General features: G+C 49.7%; 2 protein-coding genes across 2 annotated transcripts in view; both read left to right on the plus strand.

The window, feature by feature from the left end:
* Positions 1-22,792, plus strand: part of LOC144137919 (uncharacterized) — a 510,196-nt gene that overhangs the window by 104,092 nt on the left and 383,312 nt on the right. The window lies entirely within an intron of this gene.
* Positions 13,107-14,234, plus strand: LOC144139070 (uncharacterized). The gene has a single exon (XM_077671555.1). The coding sequence runs from the start codon at positions 13,526-13,528 to the stop codon at positions 13,895-13,897; it is 372 nt and encodes a 123-aa protein (XP_077527681.1). The 5' UTR covers positions 13,107-13,525; the 3' UTR covers positions 13,898-14,234.

Genomic DNA, 22,792 nt, shown 5'->3' on the forward strand with positions numbered 1-22,792 from the left:
GGTTCTTCACCGCGTGCGGCTAAATGTCGCTTACACAAGTTATTTTCGATTCAAGATGAAACAGGCCGCTTCCCCCTTCTGCACTCTTTGTGACGTGCGCGAGGACTTGAACCACGTGTTATGTGAGTGTACGTGGTATAGAGCAGCTAGAACGTCCCTTTTAGTGTCCTTGGGTCGTCCACTTTCTAGGGGACTAACTCCAAGTGACGTGCTAGGCCCTTGGTAGAACTCTAAACGAGCATCTCGAGCGACAAAAGCTCTATTGTCTTTCCTGCGAAGCACAGGACTTGATCAGACTCTTAAAGGAGCCATGAAGAGAAAGTACAACTTCGTTTGATTTGAAAGAACTAGGATTCAGTATCTCCCTCAGCTCCATTACAGCCACAAAAGATGTTTTTTTGAACGAAAAAAAGCATGAAGTATTTAACAACTTTCAAATTTTGCGCCACAGTGACGTGTTATGAGCAAGAATGACGTCATACGGGCCAACAATAAAACATAATTTTCAGTGCGTTAACTGCACGTTAGCATTCAAGTGATGTGGTCAAATGGAACTAGAGGCACCATTTCAGACGTCCAGTTATGTGTCGTCGCGACAGGTCAGTTAGGCGGCCGCCAATCGCCCAAACAAGGTTCCGTGACGTCATAGAAAAGTTGCGGGAAATTGACTAGGGGGTCGCGACTGCTTCACACGTTTTCTTTATTATCTCCGTTATTTGTTCGAAGATTGCGATGATATTGGTATCATTGTTATCGGGACTAAGCAGTCTTTCTAATAAACCCAACTTGTCTTTTGTCTTCATGGCTCCTTTAAACAGGACTCTCTTAATGAGCGCGTCATCTTCATCACAGTCTTTATCACCATCTGTTCATAGATTTCATTTTCTCATGCATGTGGTGTAGAAAGCTAGGCGCCTTGGCCAGGCTAACCTCACCAGTATCATTAAAGACTATCTCTCTCTCTCTCTCTCTCTCTCTCTCTCTCTCTCTCTCTCTCTCTCTCTCTCTCTCTCTCTTGCACACGAAAGCAGAGTTATTTTGTTTTACAGCATCTCCTGTTCAGAAAATTCTGCGGTTACAACCAAACATTTTACCGTATACACTGGAAAGGAAAATTCTCAAGATAAGCTACCGCTCATGCATGGCGAATTGCGTCATATTTTTCGAAGTATAAAGCTTTTATGCTTTGCTGCTGGAATTTAGCACGCAAAAAAAAAAAAAGCGGTGGAACAGCTTCATGGCAAACGAAACGCGGGAACTAGAAACCACGCGAGAGATATCAATCGAAACAGTGCGTCAAGAAGATTTATGCACTGTTTTTCGTGACCAAGTAGTGTCTGAATTTCGTTCACAATATCTAACCGTCCGCTAAGTCCCCATTCACAGCGGCAGTCGATGATATTTGCACAATTGTCCGGCGCTCGCGATGAGCGCGTGCCAGCGAAGGCCATGGTCTGGAAGATGAGTTGCACGCCTTCGTCTTGTTGATTGTTAAGACGGGGTAAAATGAAATACTGGCGTTTAACTTAAAGAAAAAAAGATAAGGTGGCGCTAACTAGACGTCGACAAAGAAGACAAGAAACGAGATATACAGGCGCCAATCTTGTCTTCTTGTTGCGAATATTTCTTGTTTCCTGTCTTCTACGTTTGTCCCGAGCGGAAAGGGCCAACCGCGGATCGCTTTTTGTGACGCGCGATTTGTGAGGTGTTTCGAAAAGTCTTATACTTAACAACGCTGACGTGGTGTTTATTAGAATGTTCAAAAAAAGAAAGAAGAAGGGGCGGCAAAGGAGTATTTAGCCAATTCGAATCATTGCGCGAGCCAGAGCCATTGTGATTAGGCGCGCTCCTCCCGGTTCTGTGCTGGTTCGCGTTTGGCAAGGCAGCTCGCTCCGTGTCGTCCCAACGACGAAGCACCGTTCGCAGTCGCGTCGAGGTTGCTGCAGCTCCGACACCTGCCCAAGAGAGCAGAACTTCGCTGAGAAATGGCCACCCCAGACGGATCCGGCTGCACCGAAAGCGACGATGTCGTCCCGGAGGTGCCAGTACCTGACGATGACGATGTCCCGGCGGAGCGGTCACTTGGCGAGCGAGAAGCGCTCAGGATGCGGATCGTCGCTCTCCGGGCGAAGGTGAACGAGGCGTGCCGGCAGTTCGTATTGCTGGACCAGCAGACTCGCAACCTTGCGCGGCTGTGCAAGCGGGCCGAGAGGAACAACAAGCGCGCCCTCCGCTACAGCATCCGCCTGAAGATATCCATCATGACCGGCGTCAAGATGATGTACGACCACTACATCACCGCCAACATGGACGAACTGCAGCGCGTCGTCGGCCTGATGCTGCAGGAGGAGGTTTCGGCGGCCGGTGACTATTCTGACGGCGGCAGTGTGCACGACTAGTCGGCTGCACTACGCGCGAACGCCATTTGCACTACTCTATTTTCTGTATCAGGTATCCGTTGGATGTATAGTGTTCGTGCATGTGGGGATAGAGGCGATTCGCGTGCAAGTCGTGTCATGATCGACCGCGAAAGCGCGTGGCTCGTCTGAACGTTATCGTCTGCCGGCGTTCTGAACAGAAGTTCGTGGTGCGTCAACCGACGGCTGTGAATGCGCCGTGCCGTGAGAGCTCGGCCACGGCCTCCTCTGGCACTGCTTTCAGCGTGCTGGTCGCCCGCCTGGTGGGCCCTGAAGCTGACGACCGTGCAGTAATTACAGTGTGACGAAGAAATAGGCGCCCCACTTTGTCGGAATAAAGAATGGCCTCACTCCCCACCCCCAATTTTGTGCGGTCTTTTCCTTTCGTTTTAAACAGCGTAGCTGGTTAGTCTTTTAGTTGTTCCGTGGAGCGTTGCTAGAAAACTCAGCCCAGCTGTGTCTAGCAACCACCTGCACTGCTTCGCGTATACCCCACCTTAACTTGTGAAGATCCTGTCGTCCGCTGCCATTGCGCTGACACTGTCAGCTCGATGGCCGCTCCGCCCTGGTTCGTGGGGAACCTCGTTTCATTGGCGTGCTTGAACGGCGCCCGAACTCCCATCCGCTGGAACGCGCGCCATGCGCGAGGGACTGTTCGGGGAGACGCTGCCAGGGCTGCGAAGGTATGTGACGCTTTCTAAATCCCGCCAGGCCCGCCGGCCCGTGCCCTGGGCTGCTCCTCTTGTCCCACGCTTACATATATAGTAAGGCCGTACCTAACATTCGACGATCACGCCGTGCGGTACGCAGCTGTGAGCGAACGGACCGCGCCTCCCTCGCTGCTGAGAGCCTATCTGGCCAGCAAGATGATGCCCCTGATTTTGCCCTGACCGAAGGGTCCACTGGTTCTGCGCGCCGACGACGCGCACACTTTCGCGCGGCGCCCCATCGCCCCTTTCACCTAAAAGGAACTACGTAACTGTAACCAATGTAACAGGGAGGTTGGTGTAAAATAAACGTCTTGCCTCCGCACCCTGGGCATATTCCTTTGTCACCCGTTATTCCACCTGCCCAATAGAGGCGGTGTTGAGTTGGCGCGACGGCGTTTCAGTATCGTGAGCGTGCTCAGCTAGCTTCGAACTCACGGTGATTCCTCGCAGTGTGTGTGCCTGCCGTTTTGTGTAATGCAAGGGTTATGCATATTGTGAGGTAGAGAGACCGCAAGCTTCGATAGCACTTACGGGATCACGTAACCAAAATAGCGTGACAACCGTGCTCACATCACGTCACGTAGATGCAGCTTGTATGACCGCGTAACAGCGCATAAGTCACGCGATCGAAATGACGTAACATCACGTAAAGCTAGTCACGCGAGATGTTTCCGCCAAAATCACGTAAAGATAGTCACGTCACATATTCGCGCCGGAAATTTTTCATGCGAAAGCATTACTTATCTATGTTGGTCGAAAAGCGTACGGCACGCATAACGGCGTACTGATGGTACACAAAATGGGCGACTGCTCAGAGGATAAAAAAAAGAACAGGCCCGTAGTCGCATTATTTGAATTACTTGTGCAGAGTGCAAGTAAGGCTTGAACTATGCATGGCTGCTACCACTTAAAAAAAAAACACCCCTAGATGGCTGCAGCTACTGCCAATTGTTCTAATACTGCGGTGAGAAAGAGGAGAGGGGAGCCCAGCTAAAACGAAGAAAAAAAAATCCGATGTCAAATGGTTAACTATTTGAGTTTCACACGTGAAATACGCGTATCGTGTACCCCTTCTCTACCTCTATTTGTTCGTCCGTCAATCAATCAATGAATCAATCAATCAATCAATCAATCAATCAATCAATCAATCAATCAATCAAGTGGCTTTCGTGGTGTGTATGTATATAGGTGTGGATGGAGTGCGCCGTTTGCATTATGTACTCGGAAGCGCTAGACACTTTACCATATCCGAAACTGTGTCGGAGAACAGCGTGGTAAAGTGCACACTTGACCCTACAGGCTAAATGCGTATGCCGCAGAGCTCACTATTAGAGAGTTTTAGCTGACCGTTTTTCCCGCTCAGTGCAACAGGGGCGTCAGCAGCAGAACGGTTTTAAAGCAAAGCTTTTTACCTCTACCCCCCAAGGGTTCTTTCGCGACCGTTGGTGTCACCAGAAAACTCCAGCGAACAAGCAAAACAATTTACCGGCACCGCCGGGAATCGAACCTGGAACTAATAGACTAACAAAGCAAGAGCCCGTTGTCTTACCGATTTAGCTACGAGCCCAAGCGAGGAATGGGTAGACAGGTGGTGTACTCACCAAGCACATCTACGGGTTTACCCCCTGCGTTCTCGCTGAATGCCACGTGAAAGCGTCACGACACCACTCACGCCCGTCTAGCGGCCCTGTGCGCACCTTGCTCATGTGCTAAGAGTTACAAAAATTAAAAGAAGCTCACACCAATGCATGGCATCTGACTTCTAGTACGCCAATGTGCTAAAGCCTGTGGCCTCCAGTGTTCACGTAAACAATCACAGCTCCTTGTCGTCCACCCTCACGCCAAACCAAGAAATAGATTCAAATACTCCTTGATGGCCAGGCCATCACTATAAGCCCCAGCATCAAGATCCTGGGCTTACATCTCGAGGCTAACACCAAGAGTGACGTCTCCTTGCAGCGCCTCAAAAACAGCATTAATCAAATCATACACATGATCATGCGAGTTGCTACCAAGAAGCGAGGCCTAAAGGAATCCGGCACCTTTCGAATAATTGAAGCTTTTGTCCTCTCGAGAGTTACTTACGTAAACCCCCTGTCTTCTTCTCGACAATGAAGACATAGAGATGCTTTATATAATGATTAGAAAGGCGGTAGAGCAGGCCATTGGTCTTCTCATGAGTGCGTCCACACAGAGGCTGCTTAGCACGTGGCTCCACAACACGGTTGAAGAGCTGATAGAAGGCCATCTTTCTAACCAGAAGGTCCAACTCAGAACTACGATGGGTAACCGCATGCTTCACCAGATTGGCTGGGCAGCCCAGAATGTCACTCCGCTTGACGTACTCCAAGACTCTTGGCGACTAAAACTAAAGATGCTCCTTTTGCTTAGAAATATGAATGCCTCACATGACGAGGGTCACCGAAAAGCACGGGCTCAAGCGCTAAACACCACCCTCGGTGGGGAATGGATCATGCAGTTATCTAAACAGACGCCTCCAATCATCGAGGACAGCAATACGCCATCATCGTGGCTACCTCCAGAAGCAACCTCCTTCCGTGTACCTTGCTTAGGACCCAAGAAATGATGGCAGCAGAAGAGCCAGCCATCACCTTGGCTCTCGCTGAACCAGGGGTTCGGAGAGTTGTCATCGATTCCCAGCAAGCCTACTGGAATTAGCAGTACGGTTAGGTGTCCTGACCTGCACTGCGCGTGCTAAAAAGCCACTCCCCAAATGGTTCCATTCAGCTCATCTCGACACCCCCTCACGCTTTAATGGAGGGCCACAAATACGCCCACCCAACAAGCCTGCGCTTTTACTTCACGTGCTATGGAGCTGCACGAGGACAACCACCCGCTTATCAGGTTCAGGGAGATAACCCAGCATTATCGCCTTCTGGGACAGACCGTACCTTCGCCTTACCCTGACCTTTCCAGAGAACAACAAACTACCCTACGGCTCATACAATCCAGGCTCCTTCCCACAGCCTACGCGTCTTCACTTAATGTATTCAAATCGCTACGACGCTGAATGTAAATTTTGCTCAGAAGTAGGAACACTCCGTCCCGTAATCGAGGTGTGCGACTTTAGCCCTGAGCACCCTCCTCTCTTTCCGTCAACTACCCAACAAGAGCAATGGTAGATGCTGCTCTCCAGGCCCTTTCTACCTACCCAGCTTCAGCGGGTGGAAAGAATACAGGCCGCGCGGACTGCATATGGGCCCCACAGAAGAAGGAATCACTCCCCACGGCAGCACTCTGGCCGTTCAGAAATCTAAACAGTGTATTTCTTCCTCCTCCTCCTTCTCTGCTACAAATCTCGTCGCCTCCGTCCACGGCGCAGAGACGGAGAAGACAGATCATATAACACAGGGTAGGAGCATACTTTAATTTTATAAAAAAAACTTTCCACTCTTGTGCTACACCAATACAACTCAACCAAACACCGTTAATGCTTCGTGCATTGATGCAACTTTAACAAGAATATCTCTTTGAAGTAATAAATGGTGTGGTTAAAGGGAAGCTGAAGCGCTTTCCAAAAAAATTGAGTTAGATTAACAGTTATATAGTTTCTTGCGCGCTGATTCCGAATATCACATTGAAATTTATCGTACATGATTCCAAGTGGCATTTATCTTCCAAAAAGCGCGGCCCAGTTTGTAAGACGCGCGCTTTTCGTCTTTTGACTCCCCTGATTGGTTGCGCCCGTCATGACGTCAAAGGAGGACACCTTTCGGCCGCGCGGGTTGTCGGAAGCATTGCTAACGATCGCGCGGTTGCCTTTGCGGCAATTTAGCTCGCAGTCTAATTTTCGCGCATGACTGGGAGTTTGTTTTATAATTTCCCGTGCTGTTGGTTCAATTATCTTGGAGCTTAAGTTTGCTTTACACGACAGAGAACACCAAAGCAGTGACTGTGACGTCGACTAGTGGGTTCCATCAAAATAATTTTGAATTAGGCAACCAGCATAGGGTGATTTTATACCTTCTGTTAATATTAGGTGCTGCCTTAACTGTTTCTTATTATACACAAAACCATTTATGCCGAAGAATAATGGGCGTTTTATAAACAATCTACCAGCGAAAAGCACGTACGTGCACTGCGCGAAAAAATAGCGTTCATGCGCTGTAAACGTATATGCGAGACACATCTTGCCGGTAAACGCATAAACCAACAAGCAGACTCTGCTTCCGCATTTCCTTTGTTCGTTGTCGCCCACCCCAGCCCCGTTACTCATCCCCGTACACAGACCCACACGCGCGCGCCATTTCGGCAGCGGCGCTACGGCGCCTCCGCGATTGCTAGCTGCACTTCGATGAGTGGCGTCTTACTGCTTCACATGCATTTATTCTGAAAACACTGCAGCATACTAGTGCCTGCTCAGCATTATTGGCTGTAGTAGGGCTTGATTTTCGCTTGTGCGTTGCGCATTCTGCTACAATATTACGGCCACCTCGTTATAATTAACAGACCAGTCGGGCAAGGCAGTTACGGTAACAATGACCAAACGTTTGTGATAATGAATCGTTGGCCTGTTTCAGCATTTCTAGATTTAAGCATTTACCGCGCTAGTCGGACAGAGGCCGTATATTTACTCTTCGCTCCTAATTTTTTTAGTATCATCATTATATGTATATCACCGACTATCACTGGAACACACTTGAGGTTCAGTGACAACAAGTGCTTTCCAGGTTATAATATGCAGCCACACGGAATCTTGGGCAAAAAATTAGGCCCCCGCAGTCAGCACAAATTATGGCACGGTGGTGATTCGGAGGGTTTTTTTTTTTAATTCCAGACAAACATCACCTTATCATGACATGTATACTTGCAAAATAAGTAATCTGGTTGTCTTGGTTCTTTTACTTTGTAGGAATACTGTTTACCTCTTAGCCGGGAGAAAACTTCTATCAGGATTGGCCCCTTGTTTTAGTTTCGCCAAAAAATTGTTTTTTTGAACACTGTCCTGAGCCCATAGGGAAAGAAAACCGACGCGTTTAACGAAACAAGTATTTCCTGAACAAATGTGACTTGGTTTCTGGAATGGAACGAAACATCCCCGGCCAAAGTACAGCAATATTCCCCATCCTTCCTAAATCTACAATGTAATGTGAACATTCACGTCCGTCCCCTTACAAAAATGCTTTTTTACATTCTGTAGACGTTCTGTTGACATCCTACCAACTTTATTGCTATCCTACATACTCTTACATTCTATTGACAGTCGTCTGTAAAAAGTCTACTGAATGTATGTTGACACCCGTCTGTTGACTGTTGTATGTAGAAAGTCTACTTAATTCACGTTGACATTTGTCTGTTGACGGTTGTATATAGAAAGTCTACCTCATTTTTGTTGACATTTGTCTGTTGACGAGCTTCTGTAGGATGACCACTAAAAGTGTTTTGACACGCTTTGTCTCAAGTTGAATTTAACGCAAACATCTTTTTCCTTCGTCCTGGAGTCCGATTTCAATTAATTCATATTGTTTTTTGCTAAATACCAGGACAGGTTCACAATATTTGGGGACAAACTATTTACTTGACTTTAACCAAATTACGTTAGTTTGTTTGAATCAGGTTTTAAACACACACACACACACACACACACACACACACACACACACACACACACACACACACACAAACACACGCGCGCCCGAGCGCCTGCACGCACGCACGCACGCACGTACGCACACAGACACACATACTCTCTCTCTCTCTCTCACACACACACACACACACACACACACACACACGTATCTTTCTCTCTCCCTCTCTCTCTGCATGTATCTTCACACTTGTGCAGCCCGAGAAAAAAAAAAGTAGCAAAAGGGAGCAACTTTCACTGTTCGTACCTCGAGCCGCTCAGTTTCTCCCTCGTAACAACCAGTTCGTCCCTCAGCCGCACGGGTTGGTACTTCACGACCCGCTCGCTTTCACTCTTCACGGTGATCAACATGACTATTCAGCGGTTCCGACCAAGCGCCAGCCAGCGGCATCAACCACGCGCAACCGCTCGTCACTGTGTTTTGATTTGCGCAAGCTAAGTGCCATGCATGGTTGAAAGGAACGAATTATGTCAGTAAATATTTCGCGACAGACTACTGGACGTGTCTCCAACAACGGCGATAATCTAAAATCGCCTGCTATGCCCACCTAATACGGCCGGCGCAGATGTTTCGGTCGCTCTCGGCCAACCGCCAGCGGCGCCCCTCCCTCTTTGCGTACCTCCGGGAGAAACGCGTCAATCACCGGAGGCAGCCGAAACGCGGCGCGCAACCCATTCCAGATTTCCGTTTTGTTTAGTTACAGCTTGCAACAATAAAGTAAACATGAAGATATGTGCAATTGCTTACGTTCCAGTGTTTCGCGGTATTATATTTTGGAAATAATAACGCGTAGTTTTGTAAACATGCAATGAGAGGCGCGCCTCACCGCGGCATCGGCATCCCGCGGCTGGCGGGTATATATACATGAAGTGCACTGCTAGCATTTGTGCGGTGTCGGTGTCCTGCTTGCAAGCGCTTGTGGTTTTTCGGATGTAGTACGTTTGTGAGCTGGGGTTCTGTTGTTTGTTGTGTTGTGTTTCAGAATGTGCGCGTGTGGATGTGTGGCTCCGCAAAATGTGAACCCTCGCAGACGAGGTTCCCGAGGCCTAATCTGTTTCTGCTTTCTTTTTTTTTCATTTTTGCTCCTACTAAACGATCTTTTAGGGCAATAATGACGACGTTCTATTAAGCTGTATTGACACCACGGTCTAGGAATGGCCGGCTTTTCTCACTGCATCACGTTTCGAATATCCTGTCAGAAACGCTTCGGTTAGCAACAGCGATTGAGTATAAAGTCTACAAAAAACTTTCTGTAGAAAGTCTACAGAAACGTTTCAGTTCAAACACGGTGGCCAATGGTTGACAAAAAGTTGGTAGGCTGTTGCTAGGAAGTCTATAGACAGTAAGTAGACAGTCTACTCAATGTTGGTAGCTTTTGTCGACTTTTGTCAACAAACATTGAACTAAATGTTGGTAAAAATTTTTATGAGGGTCGTATCAAAAAAACAAAACGCATTGAAGCGGTTTACAAAGTATTTAACGTAGTGTAGTATATATTCTCTGTCATCAAGCACAGCCACCTCGGCTGTCGGTTCCGTATGTTATCAAGCATCCCGGCGTGGCATTATTCTGCTTAGGAATACGGCATGATAACGTATGCCTCGTTTGGCGTTCATGCATACCTTTTGAACACGAAAATTGTACAAATGAGTGCTATCAACCACAACAACAACAAGTATCATTCACAAGGAAACACGGCGAAAAGAGCATGGCCGATGCGGCCGATCCGGCCGGAAGTCCAGGTATGACGTTTTTCAGCCGGTTTTCGCCCGCGCTCTTCGGTCTTCCGGCATCGCGCGGCGAGATGGGGGCGGGGCATAGGGCCACTTTTGTTTGCTCATTGCGCCGCTTCTGTTGCATGTATTGCGAAAATATTTCGTACACATGAACTATTGAATGTGTACTTGCTGCCAGTCAACTTTTCTTTTATTTCTAAAACCGCTTCACCTTCCCTTTAAGTGCATTTCGTTTCTCTCTGGTTTTGCTATTTGTAGAGCGATGTGAGTGAATTTAAGTGACGTCGCATGGGTAATCGTTATGGGTGCTGTTTACAGCTTTGCTTTCCATCCACATTCACGGGGTGGATTGGCGCGATTTTTTTTTGTTTGCGATAGAGTGCCCGTTGGCATAAAAGTAACCTGTTTAGGGCATGATGGACACCCGTCTCTCGAAGGAAGGCAAGAAGGGAGCAGTGGTGGGTTCCCCAGAGCCACCGCTGGAGGTCGGGGGGTCTTCCAGGATGGAGGCCTGTGCCTCTCAGGTGTCGCTTTCTGGCTGAGTTCAGTGAAGGACACGCCCATATTAAATGATCCGCATCAGCTTGTTCGGCAGGAGCTGTGCAGAAGGGGCAGGTGTCATCGAATGGGGCATGGTAGCGTGCATGGTGGCAACGCCAGGGTCACAGCAGGTGAAAGCGCCACTTCAACGCGAAGTCTGCGCAGCAAAACCTCTTCCCAGCGAGCAAGTCTACGGGGGAGGTCCGTTCCACACGGTGGGGTGAGGGCACGTGTGGCGCGACGCAGATCGTCCTTCCGTTGGAGAAAGTGTTCTGTTGGACCGGTTGTTAACATTGGCAGCGGCCGAGGAATATAGGGTGACGAGCCCTATCCGCTGCAATGTTAGATTAACCTGTGTCAGGTGTAGAATACCCAAACACCACTTTTATTTGCGTCGTGCTGGGGCGGAACTTCCAGTTTTGTCCATTTCATGTCCATTTCAAAGTGATAGATTTTGATTTATTGTAAGGATTAACGCGCCGACGCTACACAGGCGACGAGGTGCGCCGCAGTGGAGGGTTCCGGATTAATTTTGATCAGCTTCGGGGATCTTCAACGTGCGCCGAAAGCTCGAACACATGGGCGTTTTCGCTTTTCGCCTCCATCAGAGCAGCGGCCGCCGCGGCTAGTAGTTGAACCCGAGTCCTTGAACTCAACAGCACAACGCCTTAGCCACTGGGCCACTGCGGCGGGTCCCGTTTCAAAGTGTCCGTTTCGAGCGAGACCTGATTGGCTGGCAGAGGATGATCGGCTGAAACACAGCACAAGCAAGGGAAGGGGTCGGCCTCTGCGCATATAGGCCTCGCAAGATCACCCACGTCACGACTGGGACATTTTTTAAGCGGACAAACTCAGAGTTCTGCCCCCGGTATCACCCCCTACGGTCTTCGTGCTCGTTGCTGTAAAAGCGAAACCGTGAATGGAAAATCTTTTTTTTTTTTTGTATTGCAGCAGTCTTTCTTTGATTAGAAAACATCGCTTAGCCGCTCCATATCGACGCCTTGGCCTTACTCTTCGGTGCCTATCCTGCCTGTCAAATGCCTCTTGTGCCAGCTCTAAAAAAATTACACATTTCATAAAACGCTATTACTCGCATAGAGAGATCAGGAATTTCACTGTGCACCAGGCAATATTTGGCGCTTCACGGGCGGCATAAGTTGAACTTAACACTTACGCGATTTTTGCGTCCACTGCATGCGTCATATGGCAGTTTTAACACTTTTATATCAGCGCAAGTTTTCGCGCACCGCACAGGCATTAGGTGATAACCGGTATCAAATATACAAAGTTGGCTGCCCTGTCCAACAGAAAACTGAGCGTTAACGTACGCTGGAGCGGTGCAGCTTTTTCATCACGTGTCGAAACATGGCAGAGATAACAAGAAAACGGCCAAGAAAAAAAAAAACTTGAACACGAGAGCAGGGTTATTTTGTTTTACATGTCTTGTTCAGAAAATTGTGTGATTGCAACCAAACATTTCACCGTATACACTGGAAAGGAAAGTTCTCAGGATAAGCTACCGCACATGCATGGTGAATTGCGTCATATTTTCCGAAGTATACAGCTTTTATGCTTTGCTGGTGGAGGTTAGTACGTAGAAATAAAAAAAATGCCGTCGAACAGCTTCATGTTAAACGATACGCGTGAACGAAGAAACTACGCGACAGATATATCAATCGAAACAGCGCCTAAAAAAACTTTATGTACCGTTTTTTGTGACCAAGTAGAAGGTCGTTCACAATATCTAACCGTCCGCTAAATCCCCATATTCACAGCAGCAATCGAAAACATTTGTCCGGCTCTCGCCCATGCGTGCATGCGTGCACCAGCGAAGGCCACGGTGGGGAAGATGGGTAGCGCGTGTTCTTCTTTTTCGCCGTTATTGTTCCGCAGGTATCTAATAAAATAGTCGCCTGTTACTGGCTGCCTCGTCCATCCGCCATCTTGAGTTCCATATTCATGCGGGAAAGCCACCCGTCACGCGTGTAGGAGCCGCGGCGCCAGTGGCAGTCGGCGCGTTCGTGTGCAGGCGTGGCCGCTCACCTGCGCACAACTGAAAAAGAGAACTTTGTGCGCAGCACTGAAAGAGGGCTCTCCCGCCACAGTGGAACCGGCGGAGTGGCGGCTCGTGCTAATCAGCCGCGCAGCTCTTGTAGTTTCCACCGTTTCCCAATGGCTTGCCCCCAGCGCAGAGGGCCAACCGCGGATCGATTTTTGATACGTGCGATTTATGCTGTGTTTCGAAACGTGTTATAGTTAACAACCCTGACGTGGTGCTTACTAGGACGTTAAGAAAATAAAGAAGGGGGAGGGGGCGGAAAAGGTGTATTTAGCCGAGTCGGATCATTGCGCGAGCCATAGCCGTTGTGACTGGTCCCGTTCCTCTCACTTCTGGGCTTGTAGGCGCAAGGCAGCTGACTCCGTGTTACCCCATCGACGAAGCAGTGTTCGCAGTCGCGTAGAGGTTGCCGTAGCTCCGACACCCGGCCAAGAGAGCAGAACTTCGCTGAGACATGGCCGCCCCAGACGGAGGCTGCATCGAAGACGGTGGCGTCGCCCCGGCGGAGCCGGCACCTGACGATGACGACGCGCTCGATATGCGGTTCGCCGCTCTCCAGGCGAAGGTGAACATGGCGTGCCGGCAGTTCGTCTTGCTCAACGACCAGATCCGCGACTTGAAGCGGCTCTGCAAGCGGGCCGAGAGGAACAACAAGAGCGCCCTCCGCTACAGCATCCGCATGAAGATGTCCATCCTGAACGGCGTCAAGATGATGTACGACCACTACATCACCGCCAACCTGGACGAACTGCAGCACGTCGTCGCCCTTCTGGAAGCGAAGATTGTGGCCCGTCGCTATTCTGTGGCTGGCAGAGTGCAGGAATAGTCTTCTGCACTACGCGCGAACGCCATTTGCACTACTCTATGTTCTGTATCAGGTATCCGTTGGATATATAGTGTTTGTGCATGTGGGGATAGAGACGATTCGCGTGGAAGTCGTGTCATGATCGACCGCGAAAGCGCGTGGCTCGTCTGAACGGTCTCGTCTGCCGGCGTTCTGCCGTGAAAGCTCGGCCGCGGCCTCCTCTGGCACTGCTTTCAGCATGCTGGTCGCCCGCCCGGTGGGCCCTGAAGCTGACGACCGTGCAGTAATTACAGTGTGACGAAGAAATAGACGCCCCACTTTGGCGGAATAAAGAATGGCCTGACTGTAATGGCGGCACCCCCCACCCCCCATGTTGTATGGTCTTTTCTCTTTGCTTATGACAGCGGAGTAAGCTTTTACTTCCACCGTGGAGCGTTACCAGAAAACTGAGCCCAGCTGTGCGCCGCTTTGCGTTGCGTAGCAACCTCCCGCTATGGCTGCGCCCATCCGAGCCTATATATCTTAGACACCGCTTTCGTGATCACATAACCCAAGTCACGTAACAAGTGCCCAAATCACGTAACTTAAATGCCGCTCGTATGGCCACGCAGTCACGTGACCGAAATCACGTTAAGTCCCGTAACCACGACACGTATCACGTAAAGGGAGTACCCGTGACCTGTTCCCGGCAAAATTCGCGTAAAGCTCGTCACTTGACATCTTTATCTTAAGCCTGACGATGTCCACTTGACATATTCCCGCCACAATCTTCCCGCGAAAGCATTAGTTCGCTATATTGGTCAAACATCGGGCTTCCATGGCACGCTAACTGGCGGACTAATGATATAAAAATGGGCGACGTGCTGAGAGGATAAATAAGAACCCGCCAGTGGATTCTTGGAATGATGCCGCGTTGCTCGGGACAGCTCGTATAAACAAACTAGAAGTTTGCAGAAGGTAAACTGAGTAAATTTTCGTGCTAGGTGGTGTTTGAACCAGGGTCCTCTAGAAGGTGGCTCTAGCACGGAATTCCTGGACCACCGCGGCGATGATTCTAGGTGACTAACGGTGAACTTAGCAAAGCGGTTGCGGCCTGTGTTAGGATCGTGTGCTCCGCGCTACAGGATAAACTTGCGCATGGTAATTAACCAAGTAGCAGTGAGGTGCGTTAATAAGGCGTATTCCAACTAATAAACTGCATTTAGGCTAAGCCTCTCTGTCACAGTAATCAAAAGATGGCCATCGATGGTGGCTCAGTGCAAGCGTTTCGCTGCTGAGGCCAAAGACGCGGGCTCGATCTCGGTTGCAGCAGCCGTTTTTCTGATGGAGGCGAAAAACAAAAATGTCTATTTTATTGGTAATTGGTCCATTTGAATGGTGTTTATAAACAAGTAGCGATTAGGTAAGTAGTGAAATATAGTACAACTAATAGCGTGCATTTAGGCTAGCAAAGATAATTGGCTAAGCCTATCTACCATAGTAATCGAACAAGAGAGAAAGCGTCGTAGAGAGAAAAAGATGATATCGCCGCGGTTACTCAGTGGCTATATCAGGCTGTGCGCTACTGAGCCCAAGGGCCCTTGGGCCCTTGGGCTCCCGGCGGCAATGGCCCTTTTTCTTTTTCGCTTTTCGGGCTCCACCAGAAAAGCGGTCGCCGCGGCCGGGTAACGAACCCGCGTCTTTGGGATTAGCAGCACAACGCCATAGCCACTGAGCCACCGTGCGCGGCGGGTCACGACTTCCGTCTTTCCTTTGTGCGCGAGCGCGCGTGTGTGGGCTTACCATATTGACTGCGGTAAGGCAGGGGAAACGAGTCCATGCAGTGACGATATTCGCGCCACGTGGCTTCACTGCAGCGGAGACTGCGTTTGCTGGGTTCCGCAATACGCATGCATGAATGAAACGTGCTTGTCGCGATATGTGAGCATTATGTCGGAGAACACGCGAATGTGCTATCACCTGCTTTGACGGCTATATCCATTTAAATCGTACTTTGGACTCGTAGTTTTGTCTCTCCCGCCAGCGCGAGGTTAGGTTAACCACTATCAGGTGTAGGATACCCAAGCGTCAATATTATAGGCATCGCGCTGGGGCATAATTCTTAGTTTTGTCCATTTCACGTCTGCGCTGAAGTGTCCCTTTCGAGCGAGCCCTATTAGCTGACAGAAGACGGCTAGGTGGGCAGTAGCACAAGCAAGGAAAGGCGTCGCTTTCGTCGCTTGTCATTGGTCAGAAGAGGCCACGTAGGTGTACCTACGTCACGACCGAAACCGACGCGAAAATGACATTTTTGAAACGGACGAACTCAGAATACTGCCACCGGTATCACCCCCTCCGGTCTTCGTGCTCCTTGCTGTAAAAGCGAAACCGCGGATCATTTTATTGTACTGCGGCATGTCTTTGATTAGGACATAGCCGATCCAATTCATCGCCTTGGCTTTTTCAGTGCCTGTCCTGCCTATCAAACGCCTTTTGTGCCGGTTCTAAAAAAAAAAAAATGCACGTGCTACTGTGCACCATATGGCAATGTCAACACGTTTATATCACCGCAAGTTTGCCCGAACCGCACACGCAGCAGCTGATAACTCGTTACAAATACTATACACAGTCCTGCGTTATTCATAACAGCAAACTGAGTATTAACGTTGAGCTTTGCAGCTTTTTCATCTCACGTCGAAAGAGGAAAACCAAAACGAAAAAATGGCCAATAAAAAAACACAACTCCCGCACCAGTGCAGCGTTTTTTTTTTTTTTTTTTTTACGCCATTTCCATTTCATGTGTATCCGCCGTGGTGGCTCACTGGCTGAGGCGTTGTGCTGCTGAGCACAAGGTCGCGGGTTCGATTCCCGGCCGCGGCGGCCGCTTTTCGGATGGAGGCAAAAAGCAAAAACGCCAGTGTGTACGAGATTTCGGCGCACGTTAAAGATCCCCTGGTGGTCGAAATCAATCCGGAGCCCGTAGGACATTGATCGCGTCTGTAAGAATCACAGATTCTTTGAAACGGTCTTGCGTTTCTAGCCACTGAACAGCTCACTGAACGGCTATCAGCTCGGCCATCTCAGGTGTCGTGTTGTCGAAAAGGTGTATCTTACGCATTTCATCGCATTCTGGACACACGAAGGCAGCACCCGCACGCCCAGTGACTGGATCAACTGAGCCGGCGGTGAAAACCCTGAGAGCGGTGTTATACTCCTCGTCTAGCCGTTTAAGTGCCAAGGATGCTCGGGTCAGTTTCCGTTGTTCGGCCCTCCAGTCATAAAGGCGGGTGCGGTGTCCAGGGATTGGAGCACATGCGGGCGCATCTGCTGTCCATGGTGCGTGCGGGAACTGCCTTCTGGGTCCGTGCGGTTGCAGTTTGAGATGTTGCGTAATGATGCAACGTCCGGCTGGTGTCATATCTAGGCGATGCTGCTGTGCTAGATGCCTCTCGGAGGTGAGGTCGGCAAGGGTGTTCATGCCAGCCTCCGTGTAGAGGTGCAAGCTGGAAGTCTGGGCTGGAAGGCCAAGGGCTATTTTTATACCCCGCCTGTTCAAAACCTCGAGCTTATTAGCTTGGGTCTTGGTAGGGCAGAGGTGCGGTAGGACGTATAGTATCCTAGATTGAATGAGTCATCGGTGTAGGCGAACAACCCCACCCCACTCATAAGAACAACCCCACTCATAACCTGCGCACCGTTTGAGTATGTCGAGAAGTCGTAGGCAAGTATCTCTTAGTGCGCTAACTTGACTTTGGTTGCGTAGGTGGGCGTCGAATATGAGGCCCAGTATGCGGACTGTAAAAACTCTGCACAGCTTGGCCATGAAGGTGGAGTTGGGTGTCCCGGGGTCTCCGCATACGTGTACATACCATGTAAGTTGTTTTTTCTGGTGTGAGTTCAAGACCACGATTTCGGAGAAATTCCACTGTGACGTCAATGCCTTGCTGGATGGTTCGTTGCTGTGTTGTAATATCACCTTTGTCGTCCAGAGCGTCACGTCATCGGCATAAATAGTAGTTCGTAGCCACGCAACCTTGTGAAGCACCCTGGGAAGGTCAGCCATCAAGATGTTGAACAGTATCGGGCTTAATACGGCGCCCTGGGGACACCTCGCTCAAGCACTCGAGGGCTAGAGAACTCTTCTCCCACCCATACCTTATAGGAACGTTCCAGCAGAAAGCCCTCCAGAAAACTGCTTAGCCTCCCACCAAGTCCCCTTTTTCTCAAGAGACGTATTTTTGTTGCTGGTGGGGCATTATCGAACGCTTTTTTAACGTCCATAAGGAGCAAAATGCCGAGGCCACCTGGTTTCTTTGCAGCTTCAAGGTCATGGGTGATCATCAACAGGCTGTCGGAAGTTGATAGGTATGTCCGAAAACCTGTTTGAACAAGGCGTACTGTTGGGCTAGGTGGTAGGACATCATTAGAATACTATAGCGCAAAGAACGGGAACGAAGACAAGAGAGACGACGGGACGAGCGCTCGTCCCGTCGTCTCTCTTGTCTTCATTCCCGTTCTTTGCGCTATAGTATTCTACTGTTTGAACAGGGGTGAATACATGATTCTTTTCTAGTTGCCAATTCAGGCGGCGTGCAACCATGTGCTCGAACGTTTTTGCTAGAGTGGATGTCAGCGATATAGGGCGAAGGGCCGCAGGACCATTTAGTAATTTGCCGGGCTTGGGAATTGGTTTAACCCATGCTTCTTTCAATGTCAGTGGGACGTCTCCTGTAACCCGTATGTGCTTCCTTGCCGTTATGGGGAAGGTTCTTACTGGCGCTGTATGGTATCCCGTCTGGGCCTGGCGCACTTTTGGCGTTGCAAAGGCGCAGGGCCATCGGAATAATAATTGCACCATAGAGTTTCATACTAATATACACTGGAGGGAAATCTGGCGCCACCGTCTAGGGGAGCCCCGCTTCAGCGAGCGTTCCGTCATGTACCAGGCAGGCACGTTCCACTTGTCCTTGGCGTGGCTCATGAACGGGCTGAAAAGTTGGCTCTGGCTGCAAAAAAGCAGCAATATTACAGCACAAGGTTCATCAAATTTGTTTTGTTATTGTAAAATTGAACCTCCAAAAAGATTAATTTGTCAGTGTTTTTGTAGAAGCTTCATGCACGATGAAAGAGAAAAAAAGGTTACCCTTTTTCGTTTATTTTGTCTTCGAGACAAAAACGTAGCCGTATGGCTAGCTAAGCCAAGTAGGCGAGGAACGTCGCTAGCGGCAATGGCGCCGCCCACGGCGGCCCGCGACTGCAGCGACAGATTTCCCTCTAGTATATATTAGTATGAAACTCTATGATTAGCACGGCAGACGAGCCGTCTCCGAAATTAATGAGGCCGCGGTGGGGAAGCAGAGTTGCGCGCCTTCTTCTTCTTCTTCTTCGTCGTCGTCGTCCGTCGTCGTCATCATCGTCGTCATCATCGTCGTGACAATTCGGCGGAGATCAAATGAAATAATGGCCCGTGACTGTCCGTCTCGTTGACCCGCCACCTTGACTTCTAAATTCACGCGGGAAAGGCACCCGTCACACGTGTAGGAGCCGCGGTGCCGGTGGCAGTCGGCGGGCGCGTTCATGTGCGGCCGTGACGGCTCACCTGCGCACAACTGAAAAAGGGAACTTTGTGCGCAGCCCTGAAATCAGTATTTCCTGCCAGAGTTGAACCGGCGGAGCGGCGGGTCGCGGTAATCAGCCGCGCAACTCGTGTCACCCCCGTTTGCCAATGGTTTGCCCCCAGCGCAGACGGCCAACCACGGACCGCTTTTTGATACGCGGGATATATAAGGTGTATTGAAACTTCTTAAACTTAACAATGCTGACGTGGTACTTACTAGAACGTTCAAAAAAAAAAAAGAAAGAAGAAGGGGCGGAAAAGATGTATCTAGCCAAGTCGGATCATTGCGCGATCCATAGCCATTGTGGTTGGGCGCGTTCGGATCTATAAATAAAGTTCTTCTCTCTCTCTCTTGCTCCCAGTTCTGTGCTGATACGCGGAAGGCAAGGCAGCTCGCTCTTTGTCGTCCCACCGGCGAAGCAGTGCTTGCAGTCGCGTCGAGGTTGTTGAAGCTCCGACACCCGCTGAGGCAGAACTTCGCTGCGACATGGCCGCCCCAAACGGAGCCTGCATCGAAGACGGCGATGTTACCCCGGCGAAGCAAGTACCCGAAGATGACGACGCGCTCGAGATGCGCATCGCCGCCCTCCACGCGAAACTGAACGCAGCGAACCGGCAGATCGTCATACTCGACCACGAGATCCGCGCCCTAGAGCGGCTGTGCGAGCGGGCTTTGAGGAACAACAAGTACGCCTTCTGGGACCGGATTACCTTGAAGATAGGCGTCTTTCGCGGCGTCAAGATGATGTTCCAGCACTACGCCAGCGTCCAGCTCGCGGAACTGCAGAGCGTCGTCGCCTTGCTGGGGGATGAGAGTTCAACGGCCGGCAGCTATGCCGAGGGCGACAGATTGCTCGACTAGTCTGATATCCACGGGCGAATGGCCATTGAACGGTTCCACTTTTGTTTTGGCTGTGTCCGTTGGATATATAGTTCGTGCACGTGGGGAGGGTGTTGTTCATGTGGAAATCGTCTAGCGGTCGAACGCTGATGTTCGGGAAGTGTACTGCTTGCTCTCCTGGACGTTCTCGCCTGCCCGCCTTGTGAATGCTCGTGGCGCTTCATCCATGGATGTGTCGTGCCGTGAGAGCAACTGTCTTTTCCCACGTTCTAATCTCCCGCCCGGTGGATGGCACTGATAACTGCGCAACACTTCCAGCGCGCGGGAAGAATGGACGCCTCATTTTCGCAAAATAAAGAATGGCTTGAAGATAATGGCGCCACTCTCTCCACATTTCGCGTGGTCTTTTTTTCGGTGTTTCAGTACCGTAACTACATGAAACGACGATTCCGACGACGACAACAGGAGGAGCCACAGCCCAGCCCCAAAGGGGATTCGCCCCTAAAAGGTTCTGACAAAAGCAATAAATAAACTTTAATACATAGTTTAATACATGGCTTAATGCATTACATAGGGATTACACCGTTAGCAATTGTGGAATAGAACGCTGCCTTCGAGTGGGCAGTTCTACAAATCTTTATTGTGGCGTATGCTATAATGTACTTCGAACCGTCAAGAGCAGCCGTGAAACGTGGCGGAACAAACAATGTCATTTCCACAATTTGAACAGTACAGCTTCCGCATTCATTTTATCGGAAAGAGTGTTTGTATGCTGTAGTACATTTTATTCCTCACTCTCAAGATTGCAGCATTTATCGCTTTTTGTTGGTTTTCATTGTGTGTGAATGCGTGTGCATCCCTCTTCCAAAACTGAGTAAGGTGGATGCTTTTGTAGTCATCTTCTGAGCGGGTCCAAAATGTTTTTAGAAGGCTGACTAACCATAGTTTGGCCGGTATTCTCTGCGCTGTTTTTTTTTTTTTTTCTTGTTACCGAGGCATTAGAACGAGGGGCAGCTTCTGTCGTGTTTGGGTGTTTTTTTTAAAACGGTATCAGCCATGTTGAAGGTTTGCTTGCACATGTCTTTGCACGAGCGTGCTGCATGCTGTGCTAAGAGTTCGAGCGGAGTGATCGGTCTGTGTTGTGCCCGTGAATTAAGAAGCATGGTGGTAGCAGCAATACCACATCGTTTCGTTCAGCGCCGTTCCTCGAGAAGATCGCCATGGTCATCTGTCTCCCAAACCCCACGTGACAAATGCTACTGCTTTCCTGCTTTCGTGTGCAGCCATTCATGCAATTTCATTTTCATCTACTGCCTTCGGTTGACGTTTAGCGTTGACACTGCTGCACCACTTCATTCAAATACAGAAGTTCAGTTGCTCCGTCGAAAAGGCACGATCACTCGTATACAGGGTTCAGAAATTCCACTGGGAGCGAAACAATATTTAGCACTTCATCGGCGGAATAAGTTTATTCCAAAGCGTACGCGGTTTTAACGTCCATGGCAATATCAACACTTTTGTTGATATCACCGCAAGTTTTTGCATACCGCACAGGCATTAGCTGATAACGCGTAGCAATATACACACATTATCTGATAACGCGTACCAATTATACAAACGTGGCTACCCTATCCCGAACAGCAAGCTGAGCATTAACGCTGAGCGGTGGAGCTTTTTCGGTACACGTCGAAACATGACAGAGATAACAAGAAAACGGTCAAGAAAATAAGCAATGGCTTAGCTCCGCTATGCCAGGATATACGTAGCGTTAGCTAAGGTTCAGCTGGTTATTCTTAGGTGTCCTGGTTGTCTAGGATTAGCTGATTATCATGCTTACTGCTGCTAAAACGATTTCCAATCCCATCCAATCGCGGCTCCGGCGGCGGCTCCGGCGGCGGCTCCGGCGCGTCACCTGTGCGCCGTGAGACGTCACTGCTCCTCGCGCATGCGCAGCACGGCTCTCCAGGAGCCACGCGAAACTGCTCAACCTCGGCCAGTGTAGCTTACGCTACAATAAACGTACAACTTGCTTCTGCCCTAGCGTCCAAGGCTGCCTGGAGATTTCAGCGATCTATGTAGGCTTTTGCGCCGCAACATTACGCGCCGCTTCACTCCATAGACCCGCACAGGACCTTTAGGATGCCTGACGGACTTTCCAAGCATGATGAAGCGGTTCTTCACCGCGTGCGGCTAAATGTCGCTTACACAAGTTATTTTCGATTCAAGATGAAACAGGCCGCTTCCCCCTTCTGCACTCTTTGTGACGTGCGCGAGGACTTGAACCACGTGTTATGTGAGTGTGCGTGGTATAGAGCAGCTACAACGTCCCTTTTAGTGTCCTTGGGTTGTCCACTTTCTAGAGGACTAACTCTAAGTGACGTGCTAGGCCCTAGGTAGAACTCTAAAGAGCATCTCGAGCGACAAAAGCTCTATTGTCTTTCCTGCGAAGCACAGGACTTGATCAGACTCTTAAACAGGA

The sequence above is a fragment of the Haemaphysalis longicornis genome, unplaced genomic scaffold (assembly GCF_048455015.1).
Source record: "Haemaphysalis longicornis isolate Haplotype H1 unplaced genomic scaffold, Haemaphysalis longicornis Haplotype H1 scaffold_5, whole genome shotgun sequence".
NCBI lineage: Eukaryota > Metazoa > Arthropoda > Arachnida > Ixodida > Ixodidae > Haemaphysalis > Haemaphysalis longicornis.

Bases quoted from the DNA above. Each gene is read 5' to 3' on its own strand.
- LOC144139070 (XM_077671555.1), top strand. From the start codon at position 13,526: ATGGCCGCCCCAGACGGAGGCTGCATCGAAGACGGTGGCGTCGCCCCG.